The 22,438-nt window shown below is 50.3% G+C and overlaps 1 protein-coding gene across 1 annotated transcript in view; it reads right to left on the minus strand.

Annotated features, from left to right (window-relative positions):
* Positions 1 to 823: 823 nt before the first annotated feature.
* SIDT1 (SID1 transmembrane family, member 1) overlaps positions 824 to 22,438 on the minus strand; it is a 51,438-nt gene continuing 29,823 nt past the window's right edge. Inside the window, exons 7-25 of the mRNA XM_009330224.1 lie at positions 21,943 to 22,036; positions 20,636 to 20,707; positions 20,150 to 20,243; positions 18,464 to 18,507; positions 14,981 to 15,052; positions 13,204 to 13,352; positions 12,492 to 12,565; positions 11,870 to 11,936; positions 11,151 to 11,224; positions 10,608 to 10,731; positions 9,408 to 9,525; positions 8,289 to 8,425; positions 6,554 to 6,662; positions 5,255 to 5,331; positions 4,055 to 4,101; positions 3,117 to 3,222; positions 2,716 to 2,826; positions 1,855 to 1,968; positions 824 to 886 (exon numbers count right to left, since the gene is read on the minus strand). Of these exons, the coding sequence (XP_009328499.1) occupies positions 824 to 886; positions 1,855 to 1,968; positions 2,716 to 2,826; positions 3,117 to 3,222; positions 4,055 to 4,101; positions 5,255 to 5,331; positions 6,554 to 6,662; positions 8,289 to 8,425; positions 9,408 to 9,525; positions 10,608 to 10,731; positions 11,151 to 11,224; positions 11,870 to 11,936; positions 12,492 to 12,565; positions 13,204 to 13,352; positions 14,981 to 15,052; positions 18,464 to 18,507; positions 20,150 to 20,243; positions 20,636 to 20,707; positions 21,943 to 22,036 (1,746 nt within the window). The remainder of the gene's footprint in view (positions 887 to 1,854; positions 1,969 to 2,715; positions 2,827 to 3,116; positions 3,223 to 4,054; positions 4,102 to 5,254; positions 5,332 to 6,553; positions 6,663 to 8,288; positions 8,426 to 9,407; positions 9,526 to 10,607; positions 10,732 to 11,150; positions 11,225 to 11,869; positions 11,937 to 12,491; positions 12,566 to 13,203; positions 13,353 to 14,980; positions 15,053 to 18,463; positions 18,508 to 20,149; positions 20,244 to 20,635; positions 20,708 to 21,942; positions 22,037 to 22,438) is intronic.

Below are 22,438 nucleotides of genomic sequence, written 5' to 3' on the forward strand. Positions count from 1 at the left end.
CACCGTCTCTCTTAGGGTTGCTTGAGGACAGCACCTGATGCTGTGAAGAAGACCATCACACTGACAAGCGCCTGTGTAGGAGCCGCCAGAGAGAAGTGAGGCTGTTCAATATGCGTAAGTGAGAGAGGCCACAAGAGCAAGGCGGGAGGTTCTGCTTCTGGCAGAGCACTCATGGGTAGCTCTAGTCCACCATCTCCCTCCAACACTGCAGTCCCTTGGACTTGCTTCTCTTGTTACCGTGGCTCCCCACCAGCTAGAGGAAGAGCCTCTCCAACAAAAAAAGAAACCAGTCCCCTACTGCCACCTCAGCTTGGAGTCCTTTGCTCACTCAGCGGCTGTGGGTCAGGAACCAAACACTCTCTCCGTGCTGCTGAAGGGACTCTCTGAGGGCAGCAGCCTGCAGGGTACAGGTGCTGGCTGCTGAGGCAGGAGTTGCGCTGCACTTCTCAAGCCTGCTCACTGGAGAGGAAGCGGAGCACATCAGCAGGGAGGAAGGGAAGCAAAGCTCAAACACACCTCCTGTTTCTTCCCTCTTCACTAGCTCCAGCACCTGCTGCACCTACAACACAGAGGGCTGTGCACTGGCCTCAGACACCGGGTCATGCCTGCCCCAGAGGGTGCAGTGGGAAAGGAGCAAATATGGTCTTCCCGCCCGGTCCCGCTTCAGTTACCACAGTACCCCTTCGTGCTTGCTGTGGGATCCAGCTCCCCTGCTCCCACGGGGTTGTCGGCCACAGAAGCAGGCTCATTCTCCAGATGCCGGTGGCCCAGTGCCTTTGGCTGAGCGGTTTGGGACACCCCTGCGCCCCCGTCCCCTGAGGACTCAGAACACTGGGATCTTGTCCCTGCGCACTGCGTCCAGGTCATCATCCAGGGTCAACAGGACCTGAGGAGGAAAGCACGAGGCAGCTTCAGTTCTTGCTGGCCAGCCCACAGCTGGGGAGAATGACCAGCTCCCGATGGCATCTCATCACAGGGGGGCTCCACCTAGACCACGTCTCCAGCACGTACAGGAGTCACAACAGCAACCCATGCAGATGTACCAGATTAACTTTGTTTCTGTGACACTCCCAGCAAGTCACTCTGGCAGCACAGCTAACAGGTAGCTCTGCCTAGAGTACCCCAAGGACCTGAGCAGGTAATCCTGCCCCAACCATGATGGAGATGCTGCTTGTAAGCTGGTCCCTCATCACTAGCTTCTGAAGAATCATCCAGGAGGCAGCAGGGTGGGAATTGTTTGACCACAGCTCAGACATTGCACGTGGCCAGGCAGCTCCTTCACAAACAGTTTGCACCTTGCACAGCTAGGATTAAGGTCTCCTCTCCACTTCCCCAAAACACTATGCTGTGACCCCACCGCAGGGGACGCCTCCACCTTTGCCACCACACAGACCATCAGGCCTGAAAAGAGGTACCAAGTAGAGGAGCACAGGAGTCAACTATGGAAGTGAGGGAAAGCCCAGGAGTGAGCTAAGCTCCACACCAGTGACCCTACTGCCTGGGTCAAAGGGAGTAGGGTCCCTTTCTGGGAGGTCCTCACAAACTCGTGAGACGGTTGGTCACACCAGCAGCTCCTCAGCTGCCTCACAACAGCTGTGTAACCCACAGCCCCAGAGGGAATTTGAGGCTAGGAGGCACAGGGAGCAACAAGCCAAAGGAGGAAGACTGATCCCTGATCCCACTGACAAGGAGCATCCCACTGTGAAGGACGTCTGGAGGCAGAGCCAAGCAGAGGAGTTGGGGCACTTCTGTGAGGCCCTGGGGCAGCCACAGCTCCATGCGGATAGAGAGGGACAAGGAGGAAGAGGAGAGGGTGAGGCCATACAGCAGAGTGGGAGGCTCAGCAGGACTCACCAGAAAGGAGAAGAACAAGGCAGCTGCGGAGAGGAAGTGCCAGATGTCATGGTCATCGAAGAAGCCCAGCAGGATGCACGGCCGGTTCTTTTCCCGGGACTCTGCTGGAGTCTCCTAGGGGAGCAGGCAGGGTGTCAGGACCTGATATCCACTCACACAGGGCCCTGGCTGGCCACGTTGGACCCTCTGGAGATTGCCCCGTCTTAACTCTCCATGCGGGAGCCAGGAAAGTGCTGTGCTGGCTGGACATGTGGTGAGAGCAGGGCAGGAACGCAATGTCATACTTAGACCTGGAGATGGATCTGGGGCCACAACCCACAGCTGGGGGCACCCCTCTGGTCTCCACATCTGAGGTCCCGCATAGCACAAGCTGCACAGCCTCCACCAGACCACCCTGCAGCAAGCCCCTCACTTCCATGGAGATAGAGACGGTATCTTGTTAGAAGGCATCCAAGCCAGGATTTAAGAGCCTCCCAGGCCATGGAGAGCCCCCGCAACCCCAGGCAGGTTATTCCCCATTGGCCATCTGCTCCAGGAAGAAGTCTTCCATCCAGCACTGGTCAGGATTTGTCCAGTTTTGCTTTCAGATCCCCAGCTCCTCCTCTGTCCCCTGGTGAGGACCAGACACCTCCGGATCACCTGGGTCATAAATAGTCTCTCCACAGCTGCATGCATACAGTCATTTTTGGCTCAGCACAGTCTCCCATGCTCCCTTCCCAGTCTGCTGAAGGAGTTAAACCCTTTCAGCTCTCCATGAGCAGCTCAAGACTCTTCCCCAGAGTATTTTTTTTGTGTAAAACGAACAACAGGAAGGAAAGATGACGGGAGATGGACAGAAGGACAGTGAAAGGGGAACTTTACCTCCCAGCTGCTGAGGGTCTGGAAGAAGAAGTAGAGGGCGGCTGCCCACACCACTGCCGTGGCCACGATGCAGAACAGCGGGATAGGCAGGAGCTTCTCAGAGCTGCGGAGCTGCAGACAGGGACATAGCCTCACAACATGCCCTGAGTTATTCCCGGGGCCAGAGCCATGCATAGGGCTGACACACCAGCCTGGACCATCTGCATCCACGAAGGGCTGCCCACCTCAGGGAGACACAGCATCCCTCCCCAACACCAACACCTTGTCCCACCCTGAGCCCCACAATGCCCCTCCACATCCCTCCGCAGCACCACAGGAACCCACACTGCAGCCAAAAAAGAGGCCCATCCCTTCCCTTTGGAGACAGACACCCCAGGGACAGCTACAGCTGCCTCCTTTACCTTCATGATGATGTAGAAAGCCAGATACAGCAACAGGTTACAGATAAAGATCCCCAGTATGTAGGAGGCGAAGTCTCTGGGCCGATACACCAGCCCGAAGATAGCACTGAGAGAGTGAAGAATGGACATTAGACAGCCTCTTTCACTGGGGACAGGGTACATCCCCAAACTGACCGCCATGCGCTGCTCCCCCCAGACCACAGGACACAGCAACACTGCCATAGCCTCCCAGTTCCGTGGAGGAAATGCACCGTTCGCCTTTGCTCCCTGCTGAGAAGTGAGGCAGAGCAAACTCAGCCATGGTCAACTGCTGAGAGCAACCGGAGACCCCAGAGGACAGGCAAGGGCCCTGGGTTGCTTCCAACGCATGGCCAAATACATCTCATTCAGTAGGAGCTGGCCCCAGATCTGTAGGTTTAGCAGAAGGCATGTCCCTGAGAAGCAGCTTTCGTGAAAAGCAAGAGCCTGGGGCGATGATTTTAGGTCTCATCCAAGAACTGATCCCTCCATCCATGCAGTTACTGCTGAGCCAGGCTCTGTGACTGTGACTAACGAGCGTCTGTCGAGTCTCCTGCATCTTGGCTGCGCCAGAGACCTCCCAGCTACATAGGAAGCCTGTGTACAGCACAAGGCAGCACCACGGTACCAGGCCAGACCTACACAAGCTCGCCCAGATGCAAGCCGTGAGAGCACCAGCTGAAATGCTTAGGGATGCCTCACGTAGCTCTGTAGTGCCGCACTGCATCCTATGGATCTGCCTACCATTCAGCGCTCATTGGATCCAGCTCTTTGCCAAAACGTGTCAGAAAGGCCCCAGCACAGGACTATTGCACAGACACTGCTGCATTTCCCCATCACTTCAGACCACCTGTGTGTCAATACCGAATCCTGCTGCCCACGTGCACAAGTATGCAAGACAACCACACCCCACTACTTACAAGGACCAGTTGACCAGGTTTCCAACAATGAGCAGCACCATCCTGTCCTGAAGAGAAGACACTGATGATCGTATGAAAGCAGAAGGAAATGCAAAAAGAGGCCTTTGCCTCAGTAATTCAGGATATCATTATGTGAGGATTTGGAGTCTGGTTCCTGCAAACACACATGCACCTGGCTCTGAAGTTTGCTCTGCCGGAGCTTTTGCCAGATGGAAACTGCTCTGGCCCTCACAAATTTGAAGAAAGTGTTGCAAGAAGGAGACTAAACGTCTAAAAAAGGACAAGCCCAGCACTTAAGGATCAGTCTCAGGAGGTCCTGCAAATCCTTTGACTGTTTCCACTGTTTTTCTAGTTAGATTCCTTCCCTCCCACCATTTTACAGAAAAACTATTGCACAGAGAAAGGACGTGCTTGAAAGAGGCAGTAGGGGAAGCTTTGGCTAGCATCCCGCACATATCCAGAGCCTTTTTTCACTCATCTCACCATTAGCTAGGGAAGCACTGTAACTACAGCAGGCAGAAGGGTTACATCTGTGGGGCATGTACATTTATGCTTACAGCTGCTTTCATGACGTAGCTATTTCAGGCTGGCCAGGCTTACTTTATGCCTGAGTGCACCAGGTTTGCTTGCAAAACTCAGTCTGACACTTATTCAGAGATGGGAGAATAAATAAATAAAAAAAATAAAAAGGATGCTCATGGATAAAAACTTCATTTGGCTTCAAGCCCTAATTAGCACTGTGTGTCAAGAAGAAAGTAATCAGTGGGACACAAGGTAACAGCTACCGTTTCTTACTTTTTTGCTGTCTGCCCTGAGGTGCTGTAGAAATAGCAATAGCTGTTGCTTAAGCCACAGAGCCAAAATAGTTGCTACCTTCTCCGGAGAGGCTGCGCTTGCACAGAGCCTCATACCCATCCCTTTGAACAGATGCCCCCAGAGAACAAGAGCAAAGACAAATCCTATCATGCTTGTCTCACCTTTGCTCTGGTGTTTTATTCACCAAGCCTTAGCTCAGGGGAGGCCTGAGAGTGGGGGGTAAACTGCTCCAGCAGAGATCTACACTTACCCGACCATTTGTGGGAAGGGGGAAGAAGGGAAGCAGGAAGCATCACTTTTCAAATAGCCACAACTCTTTCCTCTGCACATTGCCTAGAAAGTGAGTAATTGCTGCAGGAGGTGCCGACATGAGAAATCACCTACCATGTACATTGGTCGACTGCACTGCTGGATACAATCCGTGTACAGCACCATCGCTGCCCGTCGAAATATCCCCAAGTCTGCTAAAGAAGAGGGTAATAAAAAGCCAGAACAGCCAGTAGAGTGAGCTCCAGAATACCTACGGGGAAAAGACGTGGATACCCACTGGCTGACAACAGAGGACTCAGCCTGCAGAGGGTCAGGGTGTCCACAGATTCATTTCTTGCCCTTTGGGAACAGTCTGTGCTGAGCACAAGGGCAGCCACTACAGAATGTGGATGGCGTTTGGCCAGAGTGACAGGTTAAAAAACAAACAAAAAAATCCCCTTGCCACTGGCACTGCCCAGAAGTCAAATAGGCCCCATCTGTACACATAAACAGGCTGGCTTTGCAACTGCATCTCTGGAGGAGAGAGGTGTGTGCAGGAAGGAGAAAAAGCACCTTCCATGGAACAAGCTGCCAGAGCAGGGAAACAGCAGAAACTCATCCCACAGTCCTTAAGAGAGTCCCAGAGGGGTGGAGCGCACTCCAGGCACTCCTGCTCTCAAAATCATTGCAGAAGCTTCACTGGAGAGCCATCAGTGGCAGCAGGGAAAGTCAAACATACATGCACACACATGCCCCTCTTCAGCCACAAATGCAGAGCTTGAAAAGACTCCTGCGTCAAGATCAGAGCTCTCCTGTGCTATATCACCGCCTTTCTGCCAAGGAACAGGACTGGCAGTGCTGCTGGTGAACTGACTTCATTTCTCAAGAGCCGACCCCAGGTGGCACACGAGCCTGCCTCCCCACACACATCCATGCATCCCCAGCTGCTGTGCCGCTGCTCAATCAGTTCAACAGAGAAAAATGAGAGCTGCTGACAGTTACCTGAGTCAGGGCCATCTGAGGCAGACAGGAGCAGAAGAGGAAGGAGAAATATGTTTGTAAGCAGAGCACAAGAGCCAGGTTCCCCACCAGACCCTCTCCCCCCTCACCCCATGACAGGGTTTTACATAGCTCACCACTCTGAGCACAGCGCTAGGGAGAGCTGTAGCTGAAGGGCAGGCTCCCTCAGAGCCCAGCTCTTCTGCCGCCACAGAGCGGACAGGTCATGCTGACTCCCATGGGTCTGGGAAGCAGCAGCACAAGGACTTCAGAGGCCAGGAAGAGCATCAGACGGATGAGAGGACAGGATAACCCAGAACACAAGTACAGGCCACAGGACCATGCTCACAGATGTGCTGCATTGGCAACTCACACAGGTGAGGACAGGAGGCACCTGCACACCCTAGAGCAAGATGGTTCAGTCACAGCACTTACCGATCTTGAAGCGGCCCATGTAGTAGATCTGCGTGCTGAGAGCCAGCGAGGCCAAAACATGGATCATTGAGAAAATGACCCAAAACCACATGTCATTTTTCCCGAACACCTGAAAGCAGACATATTAAAAGCAAACTGAGCCCTGTTATCAGCAGGCTGATCCTTTTCTCTTCTATGTCACCATGGGGTATTAGACAACCTCACTGAATGTGGAAGAGAAACTCCCAAATCTGCTAACCCCAAAACACATCTATAAATCCAAACAAAGTCCAGAGAAGCAAGAGGAGCTCAGCACTTCTGGAGAGAAGACCGTTCTTTCTGAACGCCCCTTCAGACAAGGATGACAGCCTAGAAGGACTGCAGCTGGCCCAGGGAGCAGAAATGCAGGGACTCCCAGACTAGGCAAGCTCTCCCTGCTGAGGTGGGCAGCAGCTCTCTGGCCAGGAGCTGGATTTTTAAAAAGGCAGGCAAGGAACCAATCGTTACTTTAATAAGCGCACCGTAGTAGATGAAAAAGGACAAAGCTGCTCTGTAGGCAATTGCACCTATTGTACTCTTTCACTTTATTTAAGGACTGGAAATGACCTACAAATGCAGGTTAATGCTATATTAGAACTTTAAATTTTTCAGTTACACATTAAGGAGTCCAGAAACTCTGGTCTGCATCAGGCTGTTACCACACACTCCCCTCCCCTGGGCCACAGCACTTGCCTGAACATTTCTTGTGTGGGGAAACTACAGCTTCAAAGCATCGCACAAGAAAAGAAACAGCATCCGATAATAAAACCCCAGTGTTTTGAACCTGGGTGTGCAGATCTACCACAGCTATCAAGAGATTCTTGGAAAGTACCAAGTTCGCCAGCTGCTCCTGCATGCCTTATCCCACAGTCTCCTACCCAGAGACCTTCGCACAATCAACTGGTATTCTGCATTATGTGTGGTAGTGAGGGGCTGACAGCCCACTGGGATCTAACTGCTAGTTCACAGCAAGAATTCAACGGACTTTGCCTGGTTACTGCCAAATGAAACAGTCCTCCAAAAAAAACAGAAGCAGAGATCTCCAAGGTAAAGCACAGGTTGGGGATTCAGGCAAGCCCAGCTCAATATCCGCAATGCTATGAGCAAACGGGCAAAGCCCTGTACCAGCCTGATCTGACAGTGACTACTGGTGCACAAGAGCAACCCTCTTGTGATCCCTTCTGCTCCAGTGCCCTTCTATAGGCAGGTACTCCAGAAACTTGCCCAGGAGACCCCAGCCACTATTCTAGCCCTGCACCTCTCCAAAGATAGCAAGGCCAACTGCAGGAGCTGTACCCAGCAACACAGAGTTTTCCACAGGGAAGAAAGAGGCACAAGCAATTAGGTAAAGGACACTTGTCTTGGAAGGTCAGCCAGCCTCACCCCCGTCCTCCAAGGTGAGCCACCCCACAGGAGACCAGCTGCATGCTTGGTCACAGAAACCTGGATGCATGAATTTCTCCTCTTGAGGGCATGTGGTGGGTAAAGCCCAAAAACGAGCCCATCTAGAGAAAACTGCTCTGCTTTTCCCCTCCCTGCAAGCCCAGGGGAAGGGAGGAGGAAAACCCAAGAGCACTGGGGATTCAAATGCTAACAGCTGCTTAACACACTCTTATCCTACCCTGCTTCTCTCCCCAGTCATTTGCCCACTTAAGCTATGTTCCCAGCCACACACATCTCCTTCCCAGAGAAGCAGGTAGGTAAGAGGGAGCCATACCACTCCAAGGACGGCCAGACAGATGACCACAGCAAACGAGGCATAGGCAGAGTAGGCGCTGGCATTGATGTCTGGGTGGCGGGTCTGGTAGAGCTTGAGCATGCACAGTCCTGCGATCATGTACATGAAGGAGGTGTCTATGGAGAGAGCACAACAGAAACAGTGAAAACAGGTACTGCCAGTAGGCTGAGAAAGCTGCTCTGAGTGCATATAAAGACATGCAGCAGCAGGGCCAAACCCAAGGCTCGCAGGCACAAATCCTTATGCTGCACTATGTCGTATAGCACTTTGTACTTTGCCATCTTGCAGCACATCTACCATGCTCTGGGGCAGCAAAAACTAAAGAGGCTCAGAAAATAAGTGCCCACAGTGCAGCACAGAAACAGGCAGGGAATCACAGAACGGTTGAGGTTAGAAGGGATCTCTGGAGGCTGTGTAGTCCAACACCCCCTGCTCAAGCAGGGTCAGCTATGAGAGGGTTGTCCAAGACCATGTCCAGTCAGGCTTTGAATATCTCCACAGAAGACTTCACAACCTCTCTGGGCAACCTGTTCAGTCTTTGACCACCCTCAAAGGGCGACAGGGTAAGGGGTGGGGGGAAGTCTTTTCCTGTGTTCAGATAGAGTTTCCTGTGTTTTAATTGTACCCATTGCCTCTCGTTCTGCCACCAAGAAAAGCTTGACTCACTCATCTTCATTCCTTCTCATTGGGTATTTACGCACATAGGCAAGATCCTGCCTGAGCCTTCTCTTCCCCAGGAAGGCAAAGAAGCCCACAGAGGAAAGTTTCCACTGAGATGGCAGACAGAGGCTTCCTAGGCTTGAGCACTCTGCCACTCAGGGTGTGCATTTACTATCTTCAAACACTGAGCTGCAAAAGATCTCAAAAGGGAGATCTTGCCAGCAGTGCGCTACCGGAGTCCCAAGGTCTGGAGAGGAGGCTGAAATGCATCAGTCCCCGGCATTCAAAGCCTCACTGCCTCCTGACTGAGCCCTGGAACAGGCAGACTCCAGGGAGGTTTGCAAGGGTGGAGGGACGGGAAATGCCAGTAACTCAGCAGGAGAGAGAGCATGGCAAATCCTACCTCCAGCTCAAAAGGAGAAAGGAAACTCAGCTTACCAAACTGGAAATTGGAGTAATTAGGGCAGACGTGATAACAGGCACTGAGCACCCCTTCCATCATCAGAGCGATGCCCATAGCATAAAAGAGACCAAAATGCTTTGGGATCCCATAGTCCTGGAAGAGAGCAGAGCTGTATAGTAAGTACCCTCACTGTCCTGATGACAAGTGAGCTTCCACTCTCCATCACTTCATCCCTCCTAACCCCTACGCATGTCCTTCAGTCACCAGCGCAGCAGAGCGTGCTGTGTGCAACCATAGGCTCTGCATTTAGCCATACTGCATAGTCAGGTGAATCCACAGGCAGCAAACCCAAGCTAATCACACAGAAACTTCTGGGGGCTGAAGTCCTCAGTGTCTTGGTACTGACATCTTGACACTAAAAATCTCTGTCCTGTACCTTGTGCCACACTACATCCTGCCCAAAATTGAGAGAGCACTGGGGACCCAGAATAGCAGCCTTGCTCTTGTGGTCAGTAGGAGGTTAAAAGCACCTGAGGAGCAGAGCCCATCAGCCCAGGTGAGAAGGCATCTCCATCTCAGTCTAGCTGAGATCTTATCTGAAAACCATAAGCACAGACTATTAAAACTGCTAAGGCCTTTACTTGCTACCAAGCCAGTGAAAACAGAGCTGTTTGTCTCCAGAAGCCACCGGCACCACTGCCCACAGGGCTGCAGATTTCCTCATCCTCTCCCAGAAGATACCAAAGAGACTGCAGAAGCTCTGGCTACAAACAGCTCTGCTTTGGAGCTAGAGGCAGCCAAATTCTTCTGGGTTATCGTAGGCAGCTCTATTCCCTCTTGCCAACAAGAGTGCCAAGAAGGAACTCTTGATTGTATAAGACAAATCAAACCTCACTATAAACAAAAGCATCTTGGGACACTCCTTCCCAATTCCTCCACAGTGAGCACTGGAGGAAAAGCCACAGCCACAGCAGTCATTCCTCTACTCATCTCCTTGTCTTCACAAACCCAGGCTGGGTCACCATGGCAGTATGGACATACTGCAAGCAACAAAGTACTGGGGTGTGCAAGAACATAAGCGTCCCACCTAGACCCTTTTTCAGAGGAGGAAAAAAGAGGAGGATTCAATCCTCCAGCAAGGAAGGCAAGTGGTAACCCACTGTGTATCACTCTGGTTTTCAAGTTCTCCCTGTCTTTCCTCCCTCCACTCAGCCTCATGCAACCATGCTTCCTACCAGCGTATAGACATCTTTCATCTCCATGGCCCGACGGTGGAGAATGTCCCTGCGCAACACAATGAGGAGGAAGAGAAAGCCCAGCAGCATGTGGCCCACATTGCTGAGGATGTTGTTGAAGGCACTGCAGGGAAAAAGGTGGTTTAAGACAAAGGCAGCACAGCAGCAGGGAAGCTGAACCCTGGGCCATGATAAGCTGAATCTATTTCACTCCCCCCCACCATCCTCCACCTCAGCAGCTGCCAAACACCTGCCAGTTTTACACCCTGGATGACAATTTTAGGTTGAGTAGTTCACCTGCCCCAGTGGATTTAACACTTCCTCTGTGAGATTCCCAGCTCTGGGCTTTCTTTGCACTCCCACATTAGTTCAGAGAAATGCTGCACTGAAAGGACTGATCTGAACCTCTTCGCAGAGCTGCTGCTCCTTGGGTACAAGTGAAAGTGTCCAAAAGAGCACAGGAGTACCTGTGCTGTACCTGGGCACAGCACAAACAGTCAGGAGGCACGAGACAATAATGCAGTGACTGCAGGGCTCACTCACCTCAGCACCCCAAGGGGATGAGCACACAGAAAGTTGTAGTAGCAGATGTCCTGATTGCCTGTCACGTTCACTACCTGGTCAGAGAGGAGGTGGGAGACCCAATATTAGCAAATCCTCTCTGTTCTGAGGGGTTTGCTTCATGCAAACACTGCATGTACACAAGGTGTACCAGGACACAGCCTAGCTCTAGCACTGGCACAGGGAAGTACTGACATCTGCAAGTGAAGCTTTTAGGGGGGGACAAGATGTTGCTACAGGCCACAAACGCAACAACAGTCTTCAGGGGAAGCATACTGCGTGCTCTCAACCCCACTACTAATAGATCTGCTTGCAGATATCTAAGTAACAGCAGGATAGCAAGGGCAGGGCAGGGAGAAGGGAGGAGAAATCACTCGTATCACAGCAAACCCTACTTGCTTTCAGTTGTCTTTTAGAGATAACAGCAGATTCCTTCTGCCTCTAAAATGAAACAGACCCCACATGAGGAATCAGATGAGCAGCGAAACAGCTGCACTCCTGTGCTACAGCCAAGCCAGTAGCAACACTCAACACATGGTGCAGAGACAGCAGCTAAGGTAAACTGCCCCTCAGACAGAGCAGGATTCCTGGGTGATCCCAGTTTCACTGCAACTATCATCCTTACACCATGCAACCACAGAGCAAGTTTAAAAGCAAGAGTACCCAAGCACAAGGGGACAGCCACACAGAGCCCAACGCACCGTCTGGTAAGTGATGACGAGCTGGATGACTGGCAGGGCATAAAACACTGCGATGGTGATGATGTTCCTGCAGAGAGGAGACAGCAGCAGCAGTTACACACACCAAAACAATTGGTGTACACCCAGGACGAGCCTCACGGTGCTCGGGGAGGAATGTGTACACCTCAGTGTCTAAGGACACAGACCCTGCTCTCCCAGCCAGAGCTTTATACCTCTGGTTATGATCTCCTGAAGCAGAAGAGCAAACGTGTTAATGCAAATAGGAGGCAAATGCTAAGGGCACAAGAAAAGCCAGGATGTGGACCACAAGCTCATTTATTTAAGTGCCAATTTCTCCCCTTTCCCAGTATGTTCCAGCACACCAGTTGTTACCACTCTTTAAAGCAATTATGCAAACCAGAATCCATTGCCAGGATCATGTGTGCACTGGTCCACAAATATCCTTATTTGAGGTACGTGGGATCTGCAGTTATTAGTTGGAATAGGGTCAGAATGTGTAACAGCATGGCTCAAAGAATACCCTCAGGTCTAAAGCGTGGTTCAGAAGAAGGGCATGTGGACAGACTCCACAACCAGAGACTGGGTCCAGAGCTTGGGCCTTACCAGTTTGTCTTATCCTTACCAGAAATAGATTTTGTATTTTTTGCTGACAATCCTTCGGTCCTTCCTGGACAGGTCTGATAGATAGAGGAACACCTAAAACATTAGTGGGTGGGGAAAGAGGAAGGAAAACAGAAAAAACTTAATGAAGACTACAGAAGCCAGTAGAAGATCTTGACGTATTTGGACAATATGCAGCTTGGTGCTATTTGGACCATTTTTTACACAGCAAGCCCGTTGTGTCCCTTGATTCTGTGGGGGATGAGTTCGGCAAAACCCTCTGACCTCCAGGACCGGCTCTGACCACATGGAGCAGCGCAGGGTGACAAAAGGAGGCAGTCTGAAAGCTGCTAGCTTAAAGCTCCTCTGTACATCCACTGCAGTCACACTACTCATACCAGATAACTACCTACTATTGCACATTATTTTCTCCCTATGCTCTCCCACCTCGTTGGGCCTTCTGGGACACTCTGGGCTTCTTCCTCCTTTCTCAGAAGTCCCCAGTACATTCTGATTTTCTGTATTAAATCACTCATTTCAGCAGCACACTTAGCACAGCAGAAAAACTTTCTAGACTCTGAAAAAGCACTAAGAAGCACATTTGGCTTTATTAGATTAAATCTACCTAAAAGGGAAGCGGAAACTTAAAAACCCTGGCAAGTGACTAGTGCTGGTCCTGGCCCAGATGTGTCCATGGCCCAGCATCACAGCCACAGCTGCAACGCCAGCCATACCTTAGTGCGGATGACGTTCTTATCACTTTCAATTTCCGGCATGGTGTCGAAGTCGCTCTCCTCCTCCACAGAGCTGTCTGTGTCAGAACCAGCTGGTGGTCCACGCTCAGGGGAAGACAACTGATGTCCACCACTGGAGCCTGACTCGTCTGGAGCAGAGCGGGGAGAAGGAAATAGGCAGGGTAAAGGTTAAATCCCTCTATGCACAGCAACAAGAAAGCTGCCCCAGATATCAGCCGCAATCTGCTGGGACAAGTTGATACGGCCATTTCAGGGAACAAATTTTTCCATGATCAAACACCTTCCTAAAAGTCTCAGATATCAACTAAGAGCACTTTCAAGGACCATCTTCCCTCCTCTGCAGCATTTTGGTTTTTCTCCTGCTTTTGTTCTACTACTTTTCATCTCTAATATTTTCTACTCTTTACTAGCCCGGGCTCTGAAATCTGGAAGTCTGAGACAAGCCAAAAAGCTCTAGTGAAAGCAGACTGTTCAGGGGTCAGAAACAGGCTGACCTAGTTAATCTCCAGATTTTCTATAAGGTTTATATATAAGCTTTTCTAAAAATATTGTAGAACAAAAGACAAAGAGGAAGAAAGTCAATTTTTCAACGCAGGCAGAGCATCAGCTTTGCTCCCATTGCATGCACAGTACCCACCACCTGCAGATCAGCAGGACCTGCCTGCACTTCCCACAGCCAAGCTCCCAGCCAGCCCACTGCCCATACTGGCATGAGCAGAACACAAGTTTCTTCCTCATTTCCCAAATGCTTTTAAAGCATTTCCTTGGGAATTGGGGAGGGGGAGTAGGGTGGTGCTGAAGCCTCAACTCTATTCCAGGACTTAAATCCTCCTGAATTTTTCCCAAACCTCATGAAATATCAGTTCTGTGTTTCTTTGTCAAGCATTCAGAGATATCACACCTTCATAGTCCAACAACTGGGTGACATCTGGAGTGTCAGGGCTGTCTTTACACCATGGTTAGCAAATACATCCTGAGCTGGGACCAAAAATTACACAGAGCTGCTCTCCTCTCTCATTTGAGCAGCTGCCTCACACTGCCTTGGACCTGCACCACCTCACCCTGTAACCTGGGTCCCCAAGCTGCCAAATTCAAGGATTATGCCCAAAAGTCCACAGCAATGAGCTATTCAATACCAGTCCTTCCACAGAGGGAAAACTGTTGTAAGGAGACTAAGAAATACTCTGGCAAAGGAAGGCATTTCCCATCGTCTCAGATTAGCAGGACCGTTGGAGGGTTTTTTCCCTCCTCTGCTGCCAGGGCACCCGTTGACAGCATGACATTATTTCTCCCCTAATGAAACCTCTGGACTGCAAAAAGCTCCGATTCTGTCTTGCCTTGCGGCACACAACCCTTCAGCCTTCCAGTGAAAGGCATGCTTTTGTCTAAAGGCAGGTTTGATGAGCTAATACAGACTCCTAAAAGCTTGGTTGGAAGGGACGGTTGTCAGTCCCTAGTCAACCTCCTGCCTGAAGCAGCATTGTCACCAACACTTATCAGGTGACTGTGGCTTTGTCTAGGCAAGACGAACATTTCCAAAGACAGAGACTCTCCGGGCACCTCTTCCAGAGATTTGCCACCTTTTTGATGTAGATGTTTTGCCCTAAAGTGCAACCTGAACCTCCCCCAACCTGCGATTTTTTTTTAAGTAGTTGCAAGCAGCTTTATTCCCTTCTGGCTTTAAAGCACCTTAAAGTGCCTTCCCCTGCCCCAGGCAGAACCCTCCCTGTGCCCCCAGTTCTGGAAGATACTGTACCAATAGCACCATAGCTGCTTCCCTCAGGGGTGCTGGCTGTGATGGGGTGCGAAGACGTCATAATCCCAGATCCTGCGATGGAAACAGACCCAAAAGGGACAGTTAGTTTCATGTCAGTGCTTCAAAACACATCTCCGAGGTGAATACAAACAGCTTGAAGAGCTGGAGGGGCTTGGGAAAAAGCAGCATTTCTGCAAACAGATGGCAGTCTCCCTCTAGAGCATACTGTGCAAAAGGGAAACCCTTGCTTTGCAACATGAAGCAAATCCATTCCCTTCAGCCTCCCCACACAGGCTGCCAGTTTGACTCACAAAAGTACGAGCCTCCCTCCAGCACCCTGTAGGGAATCACATTATGGGGCTGCAAGACTTGGCAAATTCTAGAGCAAGTCTCACAATATTCAGAGCACCCTCATGAATTTCTAATTCTTCTTCCCCTCCTCACACATTGACCTATTCAAATATTGCTACCTCCAGTTATCCCTGGAAGGGTCATAGACAGCCTTTGGCAAGACAACTGCTACATACTTTTAACCAAGCAAGGAGAAAGCAAAAGCGCTCTGTGCAAAAGAGCGGTCACGATCTTGTGCTGATGACAAGAGGGGCAAGCCTTTGAGGGCTGGGAAGTCCCTGCCTCCTGCCCACACATCTGAAGCAACGAGGGCTGCACCTCCCAGTCAGGTTGCACTGGGACTTCCCCCACCTGGCTTCACATTCTCTCTTTTTGCCTGGTACCTGTTTGATCCCTCTGTGGTTGGGCTCAGCTGCTGAACTGGCAGCAGACAAACACGTCAGGAAACACAGCCAGCTGAACCCCCTCACAGACGGGTCAAACACCCATCTCCCCAAAAGGGAGGGAGCAAGAGCAGGACCACATCTTCCAGTGGTGCCAAATAGAGAGACAGGTCCAGCTGCTTGTAAAGCTTCACCCTCGTAACATCACGTGGCCAGTCAGCAGCAAAGGGCTGCAGGACATGGGATAGTATTTAAAGCCAAGCAACCTTATTGCAGCCTGGCAACGGGAGGTGTCCCACAGGATTAAAAAAAAAATTAACCACAGAATCCAGGCATAAGATGGGTGACAGGAGCAAAGGGGCACATGGAGTTGCAGGATATTCAAAGACAACAGGCAGAGACAGATTGCTCTGCACCTCCATCCACACCTTCTTGGTGGGTAAGGGGAAAGGAAAGGGGAGTGATGGAGAAGGCAAGACCCAGGGGTACTTCGGAGGAAGAGAAATTCCAGTGGGTGGGAAGAGAAGAAAAAAAATTGAGAGAAAGCTAGTGTGCCCTGGGTGATCTGGAGGACAGATGGAACACCTCTCCTATGAAGGAAAGCCCAGAGAGTTGGGGTTGTTCAGCCTGAAGAAAAGAAGGCTCCAGGGAGACCTTATTGCGGCCTTTCAATACTTAAAGGGGGCTTACAAGAAAGATGGGGACAGACTTTTTAGTAAGGGCCTATAGTGGTAGGACAAGGGGTAATGGTTTTAAACTGAAAGAGGGTAGATTCAGACTAGATAAGGAAGGAATTTTTTACGCTGAGGGTGGTGAAGCACTGGAACAGGTTGCCCAGAGAAGTGGTAGATGCCCCATCCCTGGAAACATTCAAGGTCAGGTTGGACAGGGCTCTGAACAACCTGATCTAGTTGAAGATGTACCTGCTCGTTGCAGGGGGGTTGGACTAGATGACCTTTAGAGGTCCGTTCCAACCCAAACTGTTCTATGATTCTATGACAGGGAAGATGCTAGTTACCATTTTATAGGCATCAGTCAGACACACACCCTGAAGAGACACAATAGAGAAAGAAGCAACACAAGGGTGGGACGTGGTTCCTCCCCAGAGGAAAGGACTCTGTGAAGGTGGCATAGAGTACAAGGGAGAGGACAGGTCACAGATGGAGCAGGTGCCTCTGGGAGGAAACCTGTAAACTCTGAAGGAACTGCACTCCTCTGTCCTTTCACAGGGATACTGTTCAACAATCCTCCCTGCCCAGGAACCCAGTTCTCTGCCCTCCGGGTCTGTGTTAAGCACAGCATCTGTACCCTGCAGATTCTTTGGGAACTTCCCAAGAACCAGAATTTAACTTCCACCTCTTGCCAGGGCAGCTTGGAAAGCAGCTTCTAAGCTGCCTTCAGCACTTGAACTCTCAAGCTGCAGCACCAGCAGCACTCCCTGGGGCTTCTGGTCTCACCCGGCTGAGACTGTGCCTCCTTGCCTTAGACAGTGATCCCTTGTCACCACCCTGGAGCTGTTCCAGGGCCTCGGCCAGGTCCCTTCAGCTTCCCCAGACTCCCCAACACACAGGCCCTTCCCATTTCTCCAGTGCCCCAAGACCTGCTGTTGTCTCACAGCAGGATCCATTCCAAATGACTTAAAATTAGAATATTTTTAAGCACATTTTTACAGTCCCCTGCTCATGTCGTTGTGGAGAAAACCTTTCACACACATTCCACACACAGGGATGCCTATGTGGATCTCAGTGGCTGAAGAAGCCACTCCTGAGAAGCCAAATGCCCCCAGGTCCTTGGCAGAAATATTAACTCAAGTAATGCCAGGTCAGAGTGAAGTTCCACTGCTGATCCTTTAAGCACAGCTCAGTTATACTAGTATGCTTATCTGGTGGTAAGTAGCAGACTGGAGAGACTGAAGAAGCTGGGGATTAAAAAAAGGGAACACACCAAGAACTTTTCAATGCTGTAAAAACATAACGTCCTCCCTTTCCCCAGGGAAGAGATACAAATGATGATGGCTTTATCCTCAGACCAATGCTTTGAACTACTTTGCAGGCACTAAATATTTAGACAAAATGAAATGGCCAGCAATCCACACTTCTCCAGAAAGCAGAAACTCCCAATGCCCCCGCCCTAAACATGATAAAAATTTCCATCTTTCAATGGTAGCCTCTTAGATGCAGCTAAGTTTTTATAATGCAGAAATCTGCAGTGTGTTGAAATGTGGGTGCAGCATAAAGTAAACTGAATCCAATACCAAAGTAAATAACACAAACACCACTACCTAACTGTATTAGTTAGTTGTATTGGTTGTCTGCAACTCCCAGTTAAAAACAAATTTAAATTTAAATTAAATAATTAAAGACTCCATGCTTAAACCAGGCAGAGGAAATCTTAAAGCCTAAGAGCTGACAAACTGAAAGTCCTCTGTTCAGAAAGGAACAGACTTGGCAGCAGTAACATTAGTGTGTAGTCAGGTCTAGCCAAGACTTGCCCTCCCTACACACCTCTAGAAGCCAGCTCCTCAGGGCAGGGGTCAGGACCAGCTTCAGGGGAGCCTGCTTCAAATGCCCTCTTCTTGTGAGGGCAGAGAGAAAGCTCTAACATCTTTCATCAGCACCAGAGACTATGTGGTACAGGTACAGGGAAGAAGGCTTGAAGGGACAGAAAGTACTTGACTGACAGTCTGTCCCCTGCCTGGCCTGGGACCTGTGCTGTTCACTTAAAGCTGTCACACAACAGGAGACCTTACCATCCTCAGGACTCAATCTCCCAGATGAAGCCTTCCTCCGAACCCTGAAAAAGAACAGGCAGCACTCATGAGATAGCCAACAAACCCCATCACCTGCCAACCATGGCAAGATTATCTAGGACACCAACAGGTAAACATGGTGCAAGCTCTAAAAAACAAGCAAACAAAAACCCAACAAAAAGGAACAAAGAAAATACTGTTTAGACTAGGCATGGCTCAGCCATGACTGCCTGCTGTCCACCTCTCAGATTTCCAAAGCAACGGAGGTCTTTTTTACCCCCTCAATTATCCACTAGACACAGGACAACAGGTTACATGACCGTCCCATCCTGCACTGCATGTTGGGAGAGACTCTCAGACCACCTTCCCAAACCAAACTCCCCCATTCAGGGGACCAAGCGCATAAGAATCTACTGAAAGGGCAGCAGGAGCTAGAGGCACACATCAGCATGATGCTTAAGAAGCTAATACCACCTCCTTCAGTGCAGGTGCCAAGCTAGGGAGGGTAAGAAAAAAAACAAACATATGCTCACAACAAAGCAAAAAATAACAGCAAAAAAGAGCACACACACACACAACTAAGTAATTTCATTGAATTGTTCCAAAGAAATGTTGTTTCATATGTGTCTTGAAGTTAAGTCATCTTGAAATTGCTTTGTTTCAGAGCACCAAACTTTTAAGATCCCCTCTTCTGAAGCAGCTGAAAACTCTGCCACATTCAGTCTGAGGAGCTAGCTGGTAAGTGTGGTTCCCACAAAAACAACCTGCTATTTGCTGAAAGCTTTATATGGCTCTTCTCATGCCAACCGTTGCCCAGTAGGGCAGGGAAGAGTGTTGAAGGGGCCTCCCTACTCTCAAGCTTCCACAGTTTGGACAAAGGATTCACTTAACTGTTGTCACTACCTACACAGGCAGCAGTAACGGATCCCAACAAACTCCACCATTCCCAGCACCTTAAGAGCACCTGCCTGGTGCCCCACCAGGGCTCTCATCCTGTGCTAATAGTTACCCGCCCTACAGCAGCAAATCTTACCTCCCTTTTAGGCTGCTGTTCCCTTCCTGCCCCTCCAGTCCTGCTCTTACTCAAGAGGACTTCAAGATCACCTCCAGTAAGCAACAGGGAACCCTTGGGTAACTGGGAAGAGTTTTGCTTCTCCCCCTGCCCCCAAGGGCAGCCTGTCACGGTAGCTGGGCCCAAGTTCACCTCAGATGCAGATATTCCCCTCAACACAAGCCCAGACATCAAGGTCTGGGGCAGGGGAGGCAGGTCAGGAAGGAAACCAGCACTCTTGGGACTCCAAGGCCTTATTTGGGTCACTGCCACTTATTGCAGTACTCGGTCCAGCACCCTGGGAAGTATCTTGGTTCCCCAATGCTCTGGCACCCCATATCCCAGACTGGCCCCATCACAATTCCCACCTGCCACCCAGTGTCCTCATATAAGGAAAGCACTACCAAAGCTATAGGGCAGAGCCTTAGGTTTTCATCATTGCCATGATCCCCACAGCAGAGAAAGAAAAGTTTTCTGGCTGATGGTCAGTAGAAGCCACTGAGTAGTCATGGACTTGTTTGGCTGCTCTGTTCAGATGCTTGCTGCCCCACTTGCCCTGAATTCACTGCAGGGTGAGGCATCTCTGAGGATCAAGAAAAACAGAAAGGCTGTTCTTGTAAAACCCCTCGACTCACCTGATATAGTGCACAAAAGCAACCACCACTGAGCCCAGGTAAAAGGAGAGGAAACTCAGGAAGCTGAAGAACATGGCCTGGACATAAACAGACTCTGAGGAAAGAGAAGGCATCAGTCAGCTCAGAGACCAGGGACAGCCCCTCTCAAAGCCAGCACTCCTTGTCCTGCTCTTCCCAACACTATCTGGTGACAATGCCCAGCCCCACACAGTCCTTCAAGACCCATCTGCTTTCTTCAAGAAGAATCACCAGAACCTGTTGCAAGGTCTCCCCCTGTTTCTTCACCCCCAGTGCTAGCTGGTGTGCCCATGAGACCACCCTGTGTCACACACCACCTCCTGGAAGGGACCAGGGCTGCAATGGTTTTGACTCCTCTGCTGGCGCTTTCTGCACCATCCCAGAGGGCTGCCAGCCCAGTCATGCCTTCCTACACAGAACTGCCAAGTCCCCCCATAAAGCTGCATTGCTCTCCACAAAGATACTGACTTTTAATAGAGGGCACAATCGTCACTTGAAGGTTCTTCATCCGCTGCAGGTTCCAGGTACGGTTGACATTCCCTGGGAGATGCAAAGTGTACAGCAAATGTAGGAAAAAAAAAATAAAAAAACAAACAAAACTTTAGTGATCTCTGGCTCTTATCTCAGTTCTCTGCACTTGCAAAAACACCAGTCTGGCTTTTCACTAAAATCTGTGTGTGGTTTTGCTCTAAACCTTTTGCAGACTTGTCTATGTAGAGCCTTTTCCATATATTTCTCCCACCTCCCCTCTATCCACAGCCTGTTTTTCAGACTAGAAATCCCTGCTTGAGTCTTCCATACATTGCTCAAGTCTGGATGCCTGAACCCCACAGGCATCTCATCTCCTATTCATCTAGTCCCCAAAGGGTAGTTTCTGTCACTACAAATACTGGGACACCATTTTTGCCTTTGGCCAAAACTCTGCTAGCAAAACACTTCTGTGCAGGATGCCATGCTAGAGTCTTGTTATGTTTCAGCAGGGCTTAGCACATCCTGCCAGTACAGCTCTGCTGACAGCTTTAGGATAAGAGAAAGACACCTGGAAGGTGACAATTCTTGTTTAGGGTGAGAATTGGGGGAGCCCAGTATATCTGTTGGTTGCAGTGTTGCTTCTCCTACAGGGAGGAAGCCATCCAGCTTTGAGGATAGGAACGTCCCTGGTCTGAAATGGGCTGCAGCTTGCCACAGGGACAGCTGCACTCCCCCCACTCCAGTTTCATCTACCACATGAGTGGTGGAGGCTTTGCTTTTACCACTGCCCAGGAGGTGGAAACGGTGTTTTCTGGCTGGGAAAGGTACTAGAACAAGTCTCTCCTAAGAATATTGCCCAAAAAATTACTAGTTTTTCCTGCTGCCCCCAAGTTGGGAGGCTGTCATAGATCCCAAGATAACAGTTGGAGAAGGTGCTCTCTGCAGGAACTGCCATCTGGGCTTCCATGCAGGCAGGGGACAATACAGCAGTAGCAAAAAAACCCAAAAAGCTGTAAGCAGCACTGCTTGGGTGTCTCCAGTATCTCCCAAGACACCAGTGACTCCTCAGAAGAGCACACAACCCCTGCAAGCCAGGTGCTGTACTAGCCAGCCACTTCCAGGGTTGATCAAGACTTTTAACCTACCCAACAATATTAAGTTTATACTTTACTCTTCCTCACAGCTACCTTGATAAGCTAGAGCTATATGACCATCCTGTGTCATCCCACAGGAAGGTCCCCAAGGACTCCTGCTGCTCCACCACCTGGATGCAGCAACCAAATCCACCTCCCAGCGCAACTTACCATGAATGGAGGAAGGCACAGAACCCCCACAGGCGTAATCCTCCGGTTTGATGACGAATACAACAAAGAACTGCTCACCTGGGAAGTCCTTTCTCTGCATGGGAGGACAGAAGACGACAGAATCCATGAGAAGTGAAGCAGCCTCTCCCTCCAATGCAAAGCAGAGGTGATGATCTCCACAGGGCCAGAGATCAGGTTTTAGTTGCAACACAGGCACCAGCTTTACAGAGACCTGCCTGTTCTGGACAGAGCTTGGCTTCTGGGGATGCTCCCCTCATCCTTGCTGACAATAAGCTGAGTTCATCAGTATGCAGTACAACAGTGCCCCAGTACAAGCAAACCAATGCTAATGCATTTATTTACTTATTTTAATTAGCACAAACCATCTACCTAAGCTTTGCTCACTATAAGGCCCTACCACCACCACTCAGTGGTAGAAGAGCCAAGGTTTGAACAGAAGACACCTGACTGCAGCCACTCTGATCTAGAGCCTCAG

This window comes from Pygoscelis adeliae, unplaced genomic scaffold, assembly GCF_000699105.1.
Source record: "Pygoscelis adeliae isolate BGI_AS28 unplaced genomic scaffold, ASM69910v1 Scaffold120, whole genome shotgun sequence".
NCBI classification, from domain to species: domain Eukaryota; kingdom Metazoa; phylum Chordata; class Aves; order Sphenisciformes; family Spheniscidae; genus Pygoscelis; species Pygoscelis adeliae.